Source organism: Gopherus evgoodei, chromosome 2 (assembly GCF_007399415.2).
Source record: "Gopherus evgoodei ecotype Sinaloan lineage chromosome 2, rGopEvg1_v1.p, whole genome shotgun sequence".
Lineage (NCBI taxonomy): Eukaryota > Metazoa > Chordata > Testudines > Testudinidae > Gopherus > Gopherus evgoodei.
This window is the reverse complement of record NC_044323.1, coordinates 26,799,994-26,819,959: the sequence shown is the minus strand read 5'-3', so window position 1 is coordinate 26,819,959 and position 19,966 is coordinate 26,799,994. Positions and strand designations below refer to the sequence as shown.

The 19,966-nt window shown below is 43.1% G+C and overlaps 1 protein-coding gene across 3 annotated transcripts in view; it reads left to right on the top strand.

Annotated features, from left to right (window-relative positions):
• The window catches only part of CCNY (cyclin Y), a 227,100-nt gene that overhangs the window by 167,555 nt on the left and 39,579 nt on the right, over nucleotides 1–19,966 (top strand). For all 3 annotated transcript variants that reach the window (XM_030550147.1, XM_030550148.1, XM_030550149.1), the window contains 2 exons: nucleotides 10,518–10,618; nucleotides 17,331–17,366. In XM_030550147.1, the coding sequence (XP_030406007.1) occupies nucleotides 10,518–10,618; nucleotides 17,331–17,366 (137 nt within the window). The remainder of the gene's footprint in view (nucleotides 1–10,517; nucleotides 10,619–17,330; nucleotides 17,367–19,966) is intronic.

Below are 19,966 nucleotides of genomic sequence, written 5' to 3'. Positions count from 1 at the left end.
CACTCAAATGCTCACCTAAGTGAGAATTTTTAGAATAAGCTGCTAACAAGGGAGGTAAGTCGCCTTGTATCAACTGTTCATGTTTTTCTCCAGCCAATTTTTATCTCAAGCATTTGCAGCTGATTCTGTTTTCCTTTCGGACTGAATTGATGATCAAGATTTTTGTTATGTCTTTAATGCTTCTCCATTGTTGGCTTGTCTTGTCTTTTAATTTGCTATCTGTCTCAACTTACTAAATTTGTGACTTAGGTCTGGCCTACACTACAGACTTATATCAATGTAACTACATGGCTCAAGAGTGAAAAATCCACATCCCTGAGCAATGTAGAGCTTAGCTACACTTGTGAGTTAGTGTGCAATAAAGGAGCCCCGTGTGCTCTAGCTCACTCCCCATCCACACTGGCAGGGCACATAAAGCACTCTAGTCTGTGGCTAGAGCGCTTCAGGTACTCCACCTCAGCAAGAGGAATGACGTTTGCTGCGCCGCCGCTGGAGCACTGTGGCGCCAGTGTGAACGAGGTGTTGCATTACTGCGCTCTGATCGGCCTCCACAAATGTCCCATAATCCGCTTAAGTCAAGTGACCACTCTTGTCGTCATTTTGAATCGCTGCAGGAATGCAGAAGTGCCTTTGAAAGCTCTGTTTCTGACAGCCGGCTGCTTATCTGCTCTGAGACAAATCAGCCATTACTGTGGAATGCTGTGTATGGGGAGGGGGGTCTGCTGCTGTCTGAACCCACTCTCTCCCCCCACATACACACAACACGCTCCCTGTCACACTCCACGCACACCCCCAATTTGAAAAGCACGTTGCAGTCACTTGCATGCTGAGATAGCTGCCCATAATGCACCGCTTCCAACACCACTGCAGGTGCCGCAAATGTGGCCACGCCAGTGCGCTTGAAGCTGTCAGCGTGGGCAGACTGTAGCACTTTCCCTTCTGTGCTCTCCGAAGGCCAGTTTAACTCCAAGCGCTCTACATCTGCAAGTGTAGCCATGCCCGTAGTTATACCCACCTAACTCCCAGTGTAGACAGCACTATGGCAGCAGGGGAGCTTCTCCCACTCAGATAGCTTCTGCTTTTCGGGGAGGTGAGTTAACTATGCTGACAGGAGAGCTCTCTCCCATCAGTATAAAGCATCTTCATTAACGCACTACAGTGGTGTAGCTGCATCATTTAATGTAGACTTGCCCTTTGTCAGACTACTCAAGAGAAAAAGATGCTGGCATTTTCTCTTCGCTCATGGAGAGATTACATCAGTGTGTCTGCCTTCAGAAGGAAGGCAAAAAGGAGGGGGTGTGTGTGTGCGCGCAGTAGCTGACTTGGGAGGAAGGGGATTTTTGTTTTCTGTGTCAAGTTGGATGTGGGTGATTTTTCCTCTCTGGAGGTCATGAAAATGCTCCACTTTACAAAGATCTTTCTCTCTCCTACTCTGACAATACACATTATAATCTTAGTTTTAGGAGCAGTAGCATCCTAAAAATAACCCCTTTTCCATAAGAGAAATATTTCTAAAGGAGGAATTATCCTCATTGGAAGAAGATGCAACATTTCTTGTAAGCATCTTTTGGATTCTAAAGTTTGGATCACCCTTATGCTTTGTAATAACAAGATGATGCTGAAGGGGATTGCTTGATGGTCTTAACATTGACTTCTACCACCTAGACTCTCTGCAACTACAGTTCAAATCCCACCAGGCTTTTCTCACCTGTTTATCCTTCCTAGGTGGATGAATTATGTTGCATGTGTGTTGTCCTGAGCAAAATTTCATCTCTTTGCTACTGTGCACTTTGCTGCCACTGTGCATTTCAGAAATGCATGTTTTCCAATGCCCTGATCCTTTAATCTGATCCACACAGGTAGACTCTTGCACTCATGTGAAGCCCCACTAATTTCACTGGGATTCTGTGTGATTGGAAGGGTCCTGTCTGGATCACATTGCAGGATCCACTTCACTGGGGTACCTGTGCTTAAAGTTAGGTATGTGCTTAAGTACCGTGCTGAACTGGGGCCATAGTTTGTAAAGCAGTTTGATTCTTTGGGATGAAAAGCAGGGTTTAACTGAAATATTACTGTGATTTATTATCTGGAACGCCCAAGGCCAACAATGACTGTGGAAGTTTATAATGCCAGTTCAAATATTGTGTGCCTGTCTCCTTAAAATTTTTGTTCTAGTATTATGTATTTGAAGGGAAGAGCAATACTTACTGGAAGAGGATTTGAGACTGCTGAGAGGCTATTGCGCTTCCTTCTGTAGAGATTGCCTAATCTGCTCCTTTCCTGTGCAAGATGCAAATCTTCACCTCATCCACTTGCCCACCAACCAGGAACCTGAATGTCATTTTGATGTGAAATGAAAAACTTTGTGAAGGGTGAAATATTAGAATGTATCTGTCAGTTGAGTTTGACTCACCATTTTAAAAGGTGGAAGAGTAGCACATGTAGTAGTCCTTAACGAAGTTACTGAGTATTAATTGCTGTACTGGGAGTATAGCAAAGGCCTTCTGCTGTTGCATAACCAGGGTCGGCTCTGGCTTTTTTGCCGCCCCAAGCAAAAAAAAAAAAAAGAAGAAAAACCTGTGGCGTGGACGGAACGGCAAAGCAGGATTTAAAAAAAAAACAAACCCTGCAGGGTGGCTGGAGCCAGGGTGCAAGGGGACTCCCTAAGCTGCAGACATGCCCCAGCTAGCGGGGGGACGGGGGCGAGAGAGATAAGGGGGGCGGCCAGGGCTTCAGCAGGGCACTTGCCACGCGGTCCCGATCACTGCGCCGCCTGCCGGGCAGGCTCCGCACCACTCCAGTCAGCGGGGAGGGAAGGACGCAGGCTGCCAGGCTTGCTGCAGACCTGGCACTGGCTGGGGCAGACCGAGTGCACAGCCTGCTCCCAGCAGGGCTCTCCCCTTCTCCGCGCCGCCGCCCCCTACAGGGCGGCCTGATCGGCGAACCAAAAAAAAAAAAAAAGGCGGAGTTGTGCCACTTTAGGATTTGGGCAGAATGCCGCCCCGTAGAATCTGTTGCCCCAAGCACGAGCTTGCTTGCTTCAGAAGCACATCTTCTGACCTGTGAAATAGGCCTCTGAAACAATTCTTTGCCAATTGCTTCAACCCACATTTGCTAGTTGTGGCTTAGAAAATAACCTAATGCTATTTGAGGCCTTCCTTAACTGTAGGGATTAGGTTTCAGTCTCTGGAGACCTGTGCTATTTTATTATAGAGAGGGAGGGGCTAGCCCCCCCCTCAATTGAGATAGCAATTACTGTTCCATTAATATGCTAATTTCAGTCCAGTTTTACCCTTTGCTCTCCCCTTTCTGCAAGTCACAGTATCACGTTTTAAATGTTTAGGAATCTGGTTCATCTTTGACCTAAAGCAGTTCTGTTTCTTAGTAATCTACTGCACAGAGCTTCACAGTGCTCCGGGCAAGCATCACCAGTAGTGCTGACTTATGAGTTGTGCTACTGGTCCCCTCCTAACATTCTGTAAAAAATAAGTAAAAAAAAATATCACATCTAGAACTGTTCCCTAACAGGACTCAGAGCTTCCTCTTTCTTCATCCCTTTGATCCTGGCATTTTCTTAAAGATGGGTTGGGACACTGCTTCATTTTACGTACCTTACGGTGAGCTGTCATGCACTTCTGAGTGGTTAAAAACTAGAAATCAAGCTTCGGCAATCTATTGCTACCTGGAATATAAACCTTGTTCTTCATTATCTTTGTCTTCACTGCTTTGTCTGTAGGTCAGTCTCCCTGTTTTGTCTTTAAGTACGAGAGGCTTTTATTTTAGCACCTAGTGCTGGAGCTCATTGCCCAGTTTAGGCTATTTTTCTTTTCTGGTACTCCTTAATGTGTTTTTTAAGACTGTACCCAAAATTGACCATGTAAAACACACAGTTATACTTTCCATCTATCTACCTCCTGCCTTCCCTAAAGAGTGGCTTTGGCAAACCCTAGATGTGGTCAGGGCCTTGTAGTTCCACCTGCACTTAACACCAAAACTCAGGTTTACTAAATCCTTCTTTGTGTTTTTTCAAGGCCACAAGAAGGGACAAAGTGCCTACTATTGATCTGTTAATCTAGGCTTATATTGTGCTCACCTCCGTGGATCTGAACCCTTGACTAAATGGATCCAACTATGCGTTAAAATGTGTTTGTTTATATAGCCAAAGGGCGTCCATGTCCTCTGCAGGAGACAGCTTGTCCTCTGGCAGGTTGAAGTTCTCCTGCTGAGAGACGGTCTTGTTTTAGGAAGCCACCTGACAATCTACTGGCACATTTATCATTTATGTTATGAGGGTGAGTGCCTTCTCACAGATTCATTGGGACTGTAGCAGTTCGATGTTCCTTTTAATTGAAACGCTTTTGGCACTTTTTTTGGTAAAACCCATGTTTTCCATGAGTGTTTAATTTCAATATGAAATCAGTTATGTGGTGAAATAGCAGCAATAGCCTCAGCTCAGGAGCAAATTATCATCAGTGCAAATTATAGGTGGTTCTTCCACTGTGTGTCAATGTGAATCCCACTGTGAGTAGGCATGTGCCTTGTGTACAAGATGAGAATTTTTTGAATAGCAGCATCCTTCAGGGCCATACATGCACCCATGTGTTCCTGTATGAAAGGAGAGAAGGCCGGGGTCATCACGATCTCCATTACCACCTGTGGCAGCAAGATGGAACCTGGTGAGTGTCTGACCTGCTAGGTCTTTTTGCCTTTGGCTAAATTTCTTCACACTCTTCATAAAGCCTTCAGAACTCTTCTGATTCTTTGACATACAGCCTCCATGAATGATATTGACCTGTCTGGAGGGAATATTTACAGGACAAACTTCCCAACCTGGGACTTCTCAACATGGTAGATTAGAAACCTGCAGGCTTCAAGCCGTACCCTTCCTGCGATGGGCTAATTCCATTGAAAGATTCACAAAGCAGGTGCCTCTTCAGCTTAGGAAGATTTCTGCATACCAAGATGTTGCTCATTGTGCCTTTCGTTCTCCATAATAATGCACAAGTCATGAGACACTCAGTTGAAGGCTCACCTCCTTGAAGCAATCTATAAAGATCTCTTTGGATCCTGAGGAGACGAGTTCTAGTATCCAGACAGCAGACAAGCCAGCTTGATCCAGTTCCCTGTCTAGGAGGCAGGTGACTCCAAAGAGAAAATGAGTAGAGACCTGGCATTAGTGCCAGTACCAAAGCTGGCACTACAAACACCATTGGAACTGAAGCTGATGCCAGCACTGAAGTCCAGCTCTGAAAGGCACAGAGGCAGATGTGAAACAAAGCTTTGTGTTCCCATAAAGACAGGCCACCTAAGTTCTCAGGGGAAAGCCACCAAGTCCCCCATGGTATCAAGGGCTGGTGATAAGCAGCAGCCTGTGTCACAGAGGGTGTCTTCTCCAGCAGTGATTTGAGCTCTGTCATTGCAACCTGTACCACTGGGGAAACCAGGGCTTTCATCAGTACCAAGACACCTTCTGATACTGATGCCAACCCTGGTACTGAGAGTGCTGTATACCTTGGCACCACCCACAGAGGTAGTTTGTTCCTCTTCTCAGTCACCAGGACATACCTTCTTCCCATCTTCAAGCAAAGGGCACTCTGAAATCTGTGTTCAGTATCACTCAAAAATCTGCCAGTTCTTCCTCTGGCCTCAGTCACCTGTGCACCAGGAATGGCATTAGATTGGCTGATAGCAAACAACCCAGCCATACTGTTACAGTATGTGCTGTGGCCCTGTTGGGCCTACTGGGATCTTGCCTCACAGGACTCTGGAGCTGTCTCCAGCAGATTTGAGGAAGAGGTCACTCTCCCTATCTGCTTCTCTGGCCAGATCATCTGTGCCAGACCACCAGGAAGACCCAGACCCTGGGACAGAGCAAAAGCGGCGTCCTGTTTCACTATCAAAGGATGCCTTTGGCACCGATGACTTCGTAATTTTAGGACCTCCTTATAAGAATTGCTGAGACTATAGGGATGGGGATTTCAGTCTTGGAGAAATCGCAAAGGTGTTTGATATTTAACAATTCCTAGCTTGACCAGATGCATCCTCTCCATAAATGAGGGGCTGCTCAACCCAGCCAAGGCCTTGTGGCAAACACAATTCTAACTGCAAAACAGGTAGAGAAATGGTGCTAGTCCCTCAGTCTGCTTTTAAAAATGTTTCTGCCCCCACCCCAGTCTGGGTTGTCATGGCAAAACTCGAACATTTTAAATGAAAGAAAAGTACTTCTAAGGATAAGGACCCAAAGAGGATTGAGCTGTTTGGGAAAAAATCTTACTGCTCTACCTCCTTTACAACTCTGAGTGGCAAATTGCAAAGCCTTACTGAACAAATATGACTTTTTTGACTTGGGACAGAGTGAAAACTTTCTCTCAACTCGTGCATGACAGGAAGGAGGAACTCAGGGATATAATCAAGAAAGGCCAATTGGTGGCCAGGATGGTTTTGCAGGCAGCACTTGAAAACCCTTGACACTGCAGCCTGATTTATGGCCACAGTGGTGACTGTTGGGAGCATCATGATTCTAAGTATCAGGCATCCCTAGGGTGGTGTAGGTTACAATCAAGGACCGGCCTTTTGAGAGCATGGAATTACTCAGCAAGCATACTGACAGTGCTGTATACTCTCTAAAAGATTCAAAGGTCAGTATGGTGCCCTCCTTGGGGATTTACTCTCTGACCCCCATGCCACAAGCCATATGTCCTCAACCCCATGCTGTCCTATGACTTCTGGCAAGCTGAGGATCATACCACAAAGTTGTGCTACAATAGGAATCACCAGCCTTCTTCCTCCTCTGCAGTCCATCCTGTCTCTCTGGCATGTCAGCAAATTTGATAGGACTGTTTGGAGCCACAACAGATCTAGTTTATAGGACACCCCTTTCGGAAGCAGACTTGGCCCATTCCCCCTTTCAGTTCACACCCTATCTTGTTCCAGGATAACTTTCACGTGTAGCCAAGTAGAGCTGGCCAATGAACTGTTCTCCTGTCTTATGAAAACTTGAGATTTTGAAAAATTTCCTGGTCTGCATCAGGTCAGAACGAGACCTTTTTGATGTTTTTCACAAAAAGAGAGAGAGAGAGAGAACAAGACTCACCCTGGAACAGTCAATAGCCTAGTGGTTAGGGCACTCACCTGGGATGAGAGAGACCTAGGTTCAGGTCCCAGCTCTACCTGAGTCAAACACTGATTTAAATGTCAATCTCTCACATCCCAGGTGAGTGCCCTAACCAGTAGGCTATTGGCTAATCTGGGGCAAGGCTCTCTTTCTCTCTTGCCCTTTTGATTTTTCCAAAAATTGCAAACCTTTCCTGACAAAAGTTTAGTAGAAACTGTTATGTTCTCGCTTAAAGATGTGCTTTCAATAAATCAGCATTTTCCAACAAAAAAGTTTAATCCAAAAAAAAATCCAAACCAGCTTTGTAGAGAAGCCCTTACCTTATTGGAGAGGCTCTGTGCCTTCCAATGACCTCTTGCTTAGACCAGGATGACAGAATGTGGAACCAAATATGTCTTTTAAAGAGGGAGTTGGGAAAGACAAGGAATCCATTCTTTGGCATAGCAGTGGGGTCAGATGGCACTGCAGACTAGGAATTGGAAATGTTGCTCTATTTTAGGAGTGTAATGTTCATATGTACAGAATAGTTGGTTCCTTTATGGTACTTTCAGAAATTCAGTGCTCACTAGCCCCATGCTAGGGTTTTGGTTTAGTACTTAGATGAAGTGTAAATACTGTTTACTTGTGTAAGCGTAAAGCAGTGGTGGCGTTATGACATTGCTTTCTTTTGTTACTTATTACAGTAGAAAAATCTGCTGAGTATATTTAGTTAATCCAATCCTATTTATCTTACATTTTATAACAGAAATGTTCTTTGACATTTAAAAAGTACGACTGGATTTTTCAAAGCCTTTTCTATTTTTGAGGGGGTTGTGATACTGTTCCGTCTGTACATATTCATTTTGTTCAGATACCAAATAAGAGCCACTGCAAATGAGTCTGACTTGCTCTGGTTTTACTCCGGTCAGAAGTGAACATCATGGTTATGAAATGCACTGAAGAACCTAATACAGACCTATGAAATAGCAGATGATGGGATAGAAGTTGTAAATCATGTGAAGCTTAGTCATTTCTTCAACATCCTGCAGCACCAGATAGTAGTATATTCTACGGTGTTATCACTCTGAGTGCTTTCACTTTTTTTACCTCATGTATTATATATGTTAATAGCTTGGGTGTAGATGGATTAAAAGTTCCCAAATTAATGCCAAGAGTATTTCTGAATTCCCAGGTGATAACCTTTCCATAGTTAAGGTTGCAGCTAATTTGCTGCTGTATACCAGATTTTGCACCCTTTCTAAATCTCCTAAGAAAATGTAAAGCAACCTGAAAATGTATAGGTGAAGTCAGGGGCCTGGATAGAGTTTGTGAGGAAGCTGTGAAATCATTTAAACAAAGATTTCCCAATACGAGCATTATAAATACCTGATCTGTTTCAAAGTTGCAAAAGTCTTCTAATGCTTTTGCCCAGACATAGGGAAAAACATACAATTTTTATTACTGGAATCGAGTTAGTGCATGTTACCAAAGAAGGTCCAGAAATTAAATGGGAAAAGTTATTAGGCCTTTATTTCGGAACTAGAGTGAGATAACACAGTGCTAGTGATGCATTTATAGCTCACAGGCACATTGCATAGACTAGATCTGGAAAGGAGCACTGAGATGGGAGTCAGGATACCATGGGGCAGATCCTCAGCTGGTACAAATTGGCATAGGTCCATTGAGTGAATTGTCTCTCTGACAATGCTGACCCATATCTCTTCCACTTAGTCACAGTGCCACGCAGAGAGAACAGGCCAGGGAAAACCAGTAGTAAATCATTAACTGAGGGCTGCTAATGCTAAAAATTTTCTTTAGGGAGGCAAAGTGTAAGCTACCCTTAAACAGCTAATGGAAAAAAGCCCTTGGTGAAGAAAACCTCACTTGAGGTTGGCACTCTTGCTAGCAATCACTAAGTTTCAGACTGGCTCCCTGTGGCCACTGCTCTCCACCAAGTCTGAGTGCTGCTCAGATAGTGGTGAATCAGGGCTGAAGTTTTGTAGAAAGCAAATTTTCTATTTAAAGAAAAGTCAGTTTTGGTTTCATATGTGTCAAGGTTCCTTCCCCACTCTGAACTTTAGGATACAGATGTGGGGACCTGCATGGACACTTCTAAGCTTAATTACTAGCTTAGATCTGGTATCGCTGCCACCATCCAGAATTTTCAGTGTCTGGATCACGTCCTGTCCCCCCAAAACCTTCCCCTCCCTGGGTAGCCTTGAGGGACTTCACCAATTCCCTGGTGAACACAGATCCAAACCCCTTGGATCTTAAAACAAGGAGAAATTAACCATCCCCCCTCCACTCCCCCCACCAATCCCTGGTGAGTCCAGATCCACTCCCCTTGGATCTAAAAACAAGGAAAAATCAGTCAGGTATTAAGAAAAAAGGCTTTTAATTAAAGAAAAGAAAGGTAAAAGAAAACCCTCTGGGAGAGATTAGCATACCAACTACTCTCAGAGACAACAGATTTCAAACACAGAGGATGTTCCCCTGGGCACAAATTTAGTTACACCAAAAAAAAAAAAAATCCCCAAATACCCAATTTGATTCTACCTCTAATTGCATAAGACAGGTTACAAAGAAATAAACATAAATCTATTTATTCCTTTCTAAAACTTACTACTCTGATAAGAGGCTGGTTCCTTGATCTTTTTCGCTCCGGCTGAAAATGAAACTCTAAACAAAGGAAAAACTTCCCTCCTTCCTTTTGAAACATCTTGTTTCCCCATTGGTCCCTCTGGTCAGCTGTTAGCTAGGCTAGGTGAACTTTTTTAGCCTTTACAGGTAAAAGAGGCATTAACCCGTAACCATCTGTTTATGACAATATGTTTTATCGAGTGTTCATCAGATTAATGTTCTTACATTTTCTCATACTTTTAAAATGTTTTGTGGGGGCCTTTTTGCTTTAAGCCTTCTGTTCTCCACAATATTATCCCTTTGATTTTTCACTTTCTCCCCCATTGTATAATCTTCAGTGCGTTATTCTTCTTCTCTCAAACTCTCCCCATTACCTGTTTCATGTCTATTTCTAAATTCTCTTTTGTCCTCTCTTTTCCACTGATGCACACTCTCCTGTTCCTTCTGGAATGAGGACCAGAGTGCAGAACTTGTTCATGTTTCTTTCTAAATGTAGATGGCGAAAGTTTTTTGGGAAGGCAGGTGGGGTGACACAGAATGAATTCTCAGGTTGGTTTTTAAATCACTTCTAGCTTTTTATGCTTTCAAGAAAGAACCATTGGGTGGGGAAGGGATTATTTTGATTTTTATATAGGATTGTTTTTGACATTTCTAAATTTCAAGACATGATCAGCTTTGAGAGAGTGATTTCTCTCTCTCAGCTACTTCTTAATTGTGATGTCTCCTCAGAAAAAGATTTTTGTATTATATAATTGCTGCTGTTCTTTTGTATGTTATTTCCTAGCATCCTCCTGGGCAATTGAGAAGGAAATACAGTTCCTGCTCCACTATTTTCCTGGATGACAGCACAGTCAGTCAACCAAACCTCAAGTATACAATTAAATGGTGGGTGGTGTTAAATTCTTTGACTTAAACATATATTTTATTATTTCTAAATAATTGCTAAGCAGGCACTGCAGAGACCAAGCTACAAGATAGTGGGTTTTTGTGTGTGTGCAGTCATATATGGATGTATTGCAGAGGTTAATGGGTGGGATTTTCTAAAGTTTTTTTTTAATTATTATTACAAAGAGTTTTGATGCTCAGCTCCCTCCAGGGTCATGCCATCGCTATCCGCACTGCACTTGTTCTCACAAGAATGGAGTGATCAAGGATTTCAGTTGTACTTATGATGAGTGAAGAAGCCTCTGATTGGCTAGTTTGCTTTGAGTGAGCGCTCAAAAATTAAGATAGGTATTTGGTTATCCAGTACTTGTGAAATCCTGTGAGAACATGCTCTTTTTCTAAGATTTTCAGAACTTCCTGCTTCTTTTGAGATTGCAAATATAGTACTTCCAGATTTGGCGTCCCCATTCAATGCAGGCAAGCACTGCACAGCAATGAGCTGACAATGGGCAGCTTTGTGTAGGGAGTGCACCTCTGGCTCATCTTCACATGGATTCTCAACATAGCTAGGTTAAGTTACTATCTTCACTAGAAAATTTTGACATTTAGATTGAGTGGAAATGCAATTGGTGTTTGGAGTATTGTTCTTTCCTCTACGCTCTGTACAGTGGAGGAAAAATGAGAGAGTAGATGGTCAAGCACCTTACATTGTTAAAAAAAAAAAAAGTTGCCGTTTTGAATCCTGCTGAGATTCCAGTCATCTGTAGTATCTTTATCTTTGTGTATGCACATTTAATGTAAAGTGCATAGGAATTTACATAAAAGACCAGACAGTCAGACTAATGTATAGCATTGGTAGTCACTAACACGTTTTGCATTTCTGTAAAAAGGCAGTTGCACACAAGTTTCACAATAATGTCTCCTGCGTTATTTCTGCCTGTAATATATTGCCTTATGCTTCCCTCATTTTTTAAAAAAAATTGTATTAAAAGAACCAGAGGACAGAGGCGCAGCATATAGACCACTTCCTGTTCTTAAACGTTACTTAACTAGGTCCTTGGCCCTTCCTCATGAATTTTTGTGCCACTCTAGTAGCGCCAACGGATTTAAAGCTGCCTCCTGGCAGTACTTGAGGATGCCTCTAGTTTAGAGGAATCCTCAGATGGTATAGGACTGGCTCCCCAGTGTGGAGAGGGAGTGTGTCAGGGACAGGAGGGGGCAGGGCCAGAGCTATGTGCATTGTGGTAGTCCAGGCTGAGCCATTATCCACAGTGTAAATAAGAGTAGTCATTATGCTGCTTTAACTTTTATCAAGAGGCTGGATTGGCCCCGGCAAACTCTGGGATTGGATGGCTGGAAAGTTGATGGAAGGCTACTTATGGTCACAAGCCCCTCCTATCCCAAATGCACTGATTGCTGATCTGATCCAATAGATTATTTTAAAACACAGCAACATCCTAAATTAAAATGTTCAGGGATCTGACTTAATCCACCGAAGTTAGGAAATGCAGACTCAGCCTTTGGACTACTTCATAGGTTTCCAAACAGTGGGTGTTTTTCTAGTCTGTGGGGTGATGTTTTGTTACAAAGCCACCCTTTAAGAGCAGCAGGTACGGCTGTGCTTTCAGGTGTCACATGCCACTCCACTGAAGTCAAATGGTATACGTAGATGTTCCTGAGGGCAGAATTTGGGCTGCATTTTTAGTCTTAACTCACAGTTACCTGAATTTTTTCAATCACATCAAATGATTAATTATCTTTCCTTTTCCCCCCCCCCCCCTCTTGTGGGTGAGTGGACATGTGTTCAGTAAGTAAGGTACACTGTCCAGGGAATATTTAGTACTTTTTAACATCTTTTTTTTAAAAAGTTGCAATTTTAGATATGGTCAAGCAGTTTAAATCTAGGAATTTCTAAAGCATCCATCACCAATACCTAAATTCTATATTGCCAAAGCAAAATACAGTTTGCAATATACGACATTCACCTTCATCTGACGAAAAAAAATTGTATTTTCTACCATGTTCCTATTTTTCATCTGCTTGTCACCTAGAATCATTTGAAATTCCACTAAGAGAAACATGCAGTATAGCTACAACCTGGTGTCTTCTCAATATGTGGGATGTCTGGCACATCAGTTATCTTACAAAAGTTCAGAGGGGAAACTGTGAAACAACCAATTAACTTTTTGTTAAATGAAGCCTGTCATAAATATAAAGGGAAGGGTAACAACTTTTATGTATGCAGTAACACAAAATCCCTCTTGGTCAAAGGTACAGAATTCCTATTTTTAAGAAAGGGAATAAAAGTGATCTGGGTAATTATAGGCCTGTTAGCTTGACATCTGTAGTATGTAAGGTCTTGGAAAAAATTTTAAGGGAGAAAGTAGTTAAGGACATAGAGGTCAATGGTAATTGGGACGAATTGCAACACGGATTTACTAAAGGTAGATCGTGTCAAACTAATCTGATCTCCTTCTTTGAGAAGGTGACGGATTACTTAGATAAAGGAAATGCGGTAGATATAATTTACCTAGATTTCAGTAAGGCGTTCGACACGGTTCTGCATGGGGAACTGTTAGTTAAATTGGAAAAGATGGGGATGAATATGAAAGTTGTAAGGTGGATAAGGAACTGGTTAAAGGGGAGACTCCAGCGGGTCGTATTGAAAGGTGAACTGTCAGGCTGGAAGGAGATCACTAGTGGAGTCCCTCAAGGATCGGTTTTGGGACCGATCTTATTTAACCTTTTTATTACTGACCTTGGCACAAAGAGCGGGAATGTGCTAATAAAGTTTGCGGATGACACAAAGCTGGGGGGTATTGCTAACACAGAGAAGGACAGGGATACTATTCAGGAAGATCTGAACCACCTTGTAAACTGGAGTAATAGAAATAGGATGAAATACAATAGTGAAAAGCGCAAGGTCATGCACTTAGGAATTAATAATAAGAATTTTGGATATACGTTGGGGGCGCATCAGTTGGAAGCGACGGAGGAGGAGAAGGACCTTGGGGTACTGGTTGATAGCAGGATGACTATGAGTCGCTAATGTGATACGGCTGTTAAAAAAGCAAATGCGATTTTGGGATGCATCAGGCGGGGTATTTCCTGCAAGGATAAGGAGGTGTTAGTACCGTTATATAAGGCGTTGGTGAGACCCCATCTGGAATACTGTGTGCAGTTCTGGTGTCCCATGTTCAAGAAGGATGAATTCAAACTGGAACAGGTTCAGAGACGGGCTACAAGGATGATCCGAGGAATGGAAAAACGGCCTTTATGAAAGGAGACTCAAAGAGCTTGGCTTGTTTAGCCTGGCCAAAAGAAGGCTGCGGGGGGATATGTTTGCTCTATATAAATATATCAGGGGGGTTAACGTTAGGGAGGGAGAGGAATTATTTAAGTTTAGTACTAATGTAGGCACGAGGACGAATGGGTATAAATTGGATATTAGGAAGTTTAGACTTGAAATTAGATGAAGGTTTCTAACCATTAGGGGAGTGAAGTTCTGGAACAGCCTTCCGAGGGAAGTAGTGGGGGCAAAAGACTTTTCTGGCTTTAAGACAAAGCTTGATAAGTATATGGAGGGGATGTTATGATAGGATCGTTAATTTGGGCAATTGATCTTGGATTACCACCAGATAGGTCTGCTCAATGGTCTGCGGGGAGATGTTGGATGTGATGGGAACTGAGTTACTGCAGAGAATTCCTTCTTGGGTGCTGGCTGGTGAGTCTTGCCCACATGCTCAGGGTTTAGCTGATCGCCATATTTGGGGTCGGGAAGGAATTTTCTTCCAGGGAAGATTTGGCAGAGGCCCTGAAGAATTTTCACCTTCCTCTGTAGCATGGGGTACGGGTCACTTGCTGAAAGATTCTCTGCACCTTGAGGTCTTTAAACCACTATTTGAGGACTTCAATAACTCAGACATAGGTTAGGGGTTTGTTACAGAAGTGGGTGGGTGAGATTCTGTGGCCTGCGTTGCGCAGGAGGTCAGACTAAATGACCATAATGGTCCCTTCTAACCTTGAGGGCTTGTCTACATCAGAAAGTTGCAGCGCTGGTGAGGGAGTTACAGCGCTGCAACTTTGAAGGTGTACACATCTGCAGGGCATCACCAGCGCTGCAACTCCCTGTTTGCAGCGCTGGCCGTACTCCCGTTTTGTCTCGGGTGTAGAGGATCCAGCGCTGGTGATCCAGCGCTGGTAATCCAATGTAAACACTTACCAGCGCTTTTCTTGACCTCCATGGAAGGAGGAAGCCTCCGGTAATCAAGCTGGTCTCCTTCCCTGCGGTTTGCTGGGTGGCTCCGGGAACGCGAGAGCAAACCGCGGCGAAGCTGGTCTCCTTCCCCGATTTGCTCTCTCGTTCCCGGAACCGCGAGCAAGCAGGTCTCCTTCCCTGCGGTTTGCTGGGTGGCTCCGGGAACGCGAGAGCAAACCGCGGCGAAGCGGGTCTCCTTTCCCGGTTTGCTCTCTCGTTCGCGGAACCCCGAGCAAGCAGGTCTCCTTCCCTGTGGTTTGCAGGGTGGCTCCGGGAACGCGAGAGCAAACCGCGGCGAAGCGGGTCTCCTTTCCCGGTTTGCTCTCTAGTTCCTGGAGCCCCGAGCAAGCAGGTCTCCTTCCCTGCGGTTTGCTGGGTGGCTCCGGGAACGCGAGAGCAAACCGCGGCGAAGCGGGTCTCCTTTCCCGGTTTGCTCTCTCGTTCGCGGAACCCCGAGCAAGCAGGTCTCCTTCCCTGCGGTTTGCTGGGTGGCTCCGGGAACGCGAGAGCAAACCGCGGCGAAGTGGGTCTCCTTTCCCGGTTTGCTCTCGCGTTCCCGGAGCCCCGAGCAAGCAGGTCTCCTTCCCTGCGGTTTGCTGGGTGGCTCCGGGAACGCGAGAGCAAACCGCGGCGAAGCGGGTCTCCTTTCCCGGTTTGCTCTCTCGTTCCCGGAACCCCGAGCAAGCAGGTCTCCTTCCCTGCGGTTTGCTGGGTGGCTCCGGGAACGCGAGAGCAAACCGCGGCGAAGCGGGTCTCCTTTCCCGGTTTGCTCTCGCGTTCCCGGAGCCCCGAGCAAGCAGGTCTCCTTCCCTGCGGTTTGCTGGGTGGCTCCGGGAACGCGAGAGCAAACCGCGGCGAAGCGGGTCTCCTTTCCCGGTTTGCTCTCGCGTTCCCGGAACCCCCCTTGAAGCCACCCAACAGCGCTGCAGTGTGGCCACATCTAACACCACTTGCAGCGCTGGTTGCTGTAAGTGTGGCCACTCTGCAGCGCTGGCCCTATACAGCTGTACTAATACAGCTGTAACAACCAGCGCTGCAAAATTTTAGATGTAGACATGGCCTGAGTCTATGAATCTTGTTAGGAGCTGGTTTACCTGTTTGGTCTCTCTTGGTCCTGAGAGGGAACCAACAAAAAAAGCACCAACAAAACTGGTCTCTGCCCTCTCCACCTGCCCTGCCCCAATTTGAAAGCATCTTCTTTCCCCATTGGTCCTTCTGGACAGGTGCCAACTTGATTAATTTAACTGATTAACCCCTTACAGGTAAGTGATTCTGTACCTCTGGCCAGGAGGGATTTTACTGCATACATAAAGGTGCTTATCCTTCCCTTTATATTTATGACTGAGCCTTTTATGTCAGACTCATTAAAAGAAAATACTAGACTAGCATGTAACAATGAATCATTGACAGAACAAATTGTCAATAAATAGGAACGATGAAGTCCCTCCTTCCTCTTTATTCCCCTGTTAGTTCTAGTGGCTGCTCAGGATGTTAGAACAAGTAGTTAGGTTGGCGGTTCTGCTTTGTCTTTTGGTGTTTACCTTCTGCAACTGTGGGGTTGTTCAGTCAGGAGCTGAAAACTGACAAATAATCTGAGGAAGCCATATTTTTCTTGTTCTCAGGGATGAATTAGATCAGTTTGCCATATTTGCACACAATTAAAGTTTTGAACTGTCTGTGAAGATTTTCATGTTTAATTTTTTAGTTTGACTTTTAAGTAAAGAGCAAATATAAATGCTTGGCTGAGAGCAAGAAAAACGCATACTATAATATGTTAAAATAAAATAGCTAACTTGTAAATTGATGCTTAATTAAAAGAAAAAAAAAGAGCTTGGTATTTCAGTAGCTAAATTGGGAGACAGCCAAAATGTAATGGATTTAAAAGTAAAAATCACACAAGCCACTACAGGAGAATAATTCACATTAGTTTAGCAGCATTAGCAAAACCACTGATCTACAAATGCAGCTGATAATAGCCTGAAGGTCCATGGAGGAGTTCAGCCAGGGGTCTTACAAAAACGCTTTTATTAATGACCGACCTCTGTTTTACATTCCAGAGAATATCCAATCCTTCTAAGGCCTTATCTTGCATCTTTGAAGTCCAATGAGAGTTTTGTCATTGACTTTAATGGGATTAGGCCTTTAAATAGAAGTTATGGTATGGAGTATATGAGATGAGGGGGGAGAAGGAAGACAGAATTTTATGGAAATGTGACTGACTCGATATATAGAGTATGAATGTTCCATATGGCAATTTATCCACAGTGAAAAGTGGACACTAACTGCCAGCAAAATACTCCTAAATCAGTTTCAACAGTGTCTTTTACTATCTGGGCTTTGTGCTGTTTTAAATTTGTATGGGGGGTGCGGGGGGTGGGCAGGTATGTGTGTGAGAAATGTATTTGTAATCTTAAATTCGGTTCCAAGGGATTAATTCTATATTTTGCTTTACAGTGTAGCTCTTGCAATATATTACCACATCAAAAACAGGTATGTAAATAATGATTCTCCTATTTTAAAAAAATGTTCAGTGTTTCTTTTTAATTTTGTCCCCCTTTGTTTATAGCTTCCCCCCACCCTGGGTTAAAGAGAGTTCTCTATAGATTATATTGCTTTTGTGGCAATAAATTGACAGTTTTAAAAAAATAATATAATGATGACTAAGTATGGTTCAAATTCATTGTAGTATTAGAAAATCTGGACTTCTGTTTAACCATTTTACTAACACACTCTATGGTCACTTACTCATAAAAAATAGTACAAATTACAACACACACATCTAAACTGTGTCCTGCTGTGGCTTCTGGTTTGCCCTTTAGTAAAGGTTGCTTTAGGAACCATTGGGTCAGTGAGTGAGTAATTCTGAGTTATCAGTAGTGATGTGGCATGAAATAAAAACTCATACATAGTGCAATGGGAGTGGCATTATAAATAAGTGAGTTAGCCTCAGGAGCAAAATTATTCACCAAAATAAGTGTGCCAATACCAGGTAATGTTTGTTTGGTTTTAGCTCGGGTGTGGTGACGATTAGGAAGAGGGCGAGAGAGAGATCTAGAAATAAACTATTCACTTCATACTGTTAGAGTTTATTTTTGTAAATTGACTATTTTTTTTAACAATTCTGTTTTCTGAGAGCACCCTTTAAATGATCTTTCCTGAAATTGTTAGAAAGGGTTTTCAGCTTCCCTATTGAAGTTTGTTTTTAAACAGGTCTTTTCATTAGGGAAGGAAATGACTTAGGCTCCAATCCAACAAAACACTTAAACATGTGCTTACATTCAACCATGTGAATAATCTTATTGAGTTCAATGGGCCTACTCACATGCTTAATGTTAAGGATGTACCTAAGTGCCTGGGTGAATTTTGCATTGGGATTCACAAGCATTGAAGCTGGTGGGACTCTGTTTGCACAGGTGTGAGGGTCTGCATTAGCAGCTACTTATGCAGCCTCTACAGGGAAACACTTAAACTTTTTATAAAAGTGCTGTAAAGACCTGATCGAAAACCCATCAAAGGACTTTGGATTGAAACCTAAAAGTGCAAAGTAAACAAACTGGAAAAAATAGATGGGGAGTGGAAATCTTAGCTAACTTCTTTCAATTTATAGTAATCTGACTCTGGTGAGAATCCCACAGTCTTCAATGAGAGTGTAGCCTGTAACTATAGTAGGTAACAAGATAAGCATGGGTAAATGTTTATTGGATTTGGGCCTGAGGATCACGTCATGAGTGTGATGCTTGTAACATTCACCCCTCTTGGAGAGGGTTAGGTGAGTAAATGGGGATGGTTGTCTAGGATCACTTTTAAAAAAAAGAGACGCAACCAGACTAAAATATTTTCTGCTCCTGTTTTGATTTTGTACCTAAAGGGTGTCAGTGCCAATAATCTGAGAACTGTGTGCACTGAATTTTCTCCTGTTGGGAAGCGTGACTGCATCTTTCACTGTTCTGAGAGATGAATTTGTCAAGAAAGAACTGCACTGTCTTCTGTAGATGTGCATTGATACACAACATATTGTAAATGCGCCCTCTGCTGTACTCTTCAGAAACAGTTCTAGAAGTGAAGCTGCTGAAATCTCTATTACATTTTCTTAGAGAACAGACATGAAAGGACAGTCTGACTCAAGATTAAAAGGACAATTTGAGGACAGCACTCTGTTGTTCATGCTACTGTAACAGTAATAATTTGTTAAATGTTCAGTTTCCCAGCACCACAACCAAAAGTGAAGCAGCAGTGTATATAGGATTTATCAATACTTGTCATGATTGTTGGTTTACTAGCACAGTCCGGCTCCCACAGATGTCAGTATGAGTCTGACTGTAGTGGAAATTGAATCTGACCCCTGCTTTGCAAGGGAAGAAACTATTTGAGAAATATTTCATTCATTCTTTTTCTCTCCAGCACACCAGATTTACCCAAAACTAGATTACTTTCTAACTTCCCAAACTGTAATCAGATGTTATAATAATATTTTCAAGAGAAATTATTGATAGATCAAACCTATCCTAGCTACATTTTTCCATAGTTAACCCAACTCTCTGACTGTATTGTTGTAAATGTCATCCCTTCTTCCCCCAATTTCTTTTTTTCATTGATTGTTGTTCTCTGTTGCATCTTTCATTATATTTAGATTTTTAGCTCTATCAAGCAGGGACCGTGTCTCTCTTGTTTGTGAAGTGCCTCACATGCTTTTGGGTGCTCAGAAAACAAAACAATAGCAAAACACTTCAGATTTGATATTAAATACTTCACTCCCAGGAGCAGAGATGAAAGTAAGCTGGTACACCCCAGTACGGCACCAGTTAAATATATTTTGTGATCTCAGATCCCCACTGAATATCCAAACTATAACTTCCCTGAATACACACAGTTCAGTGCAGATAGAAAGTACATTCAGCAGTCTCTGTTCAGGAGAAGCCCATGACCAGAATAGCAAGGATGCATCGAATAAAGGTTAAACTGTAATTAGAAAGCCACATGGAACAAAGCCTTGAGTTTTGACTACTGCTGTTGGTACAACCTCTTTTCTGATCATTAATATTTATTCCAAAATTACACAAAGTTCTTAACTTAAATAAATCATATATTGT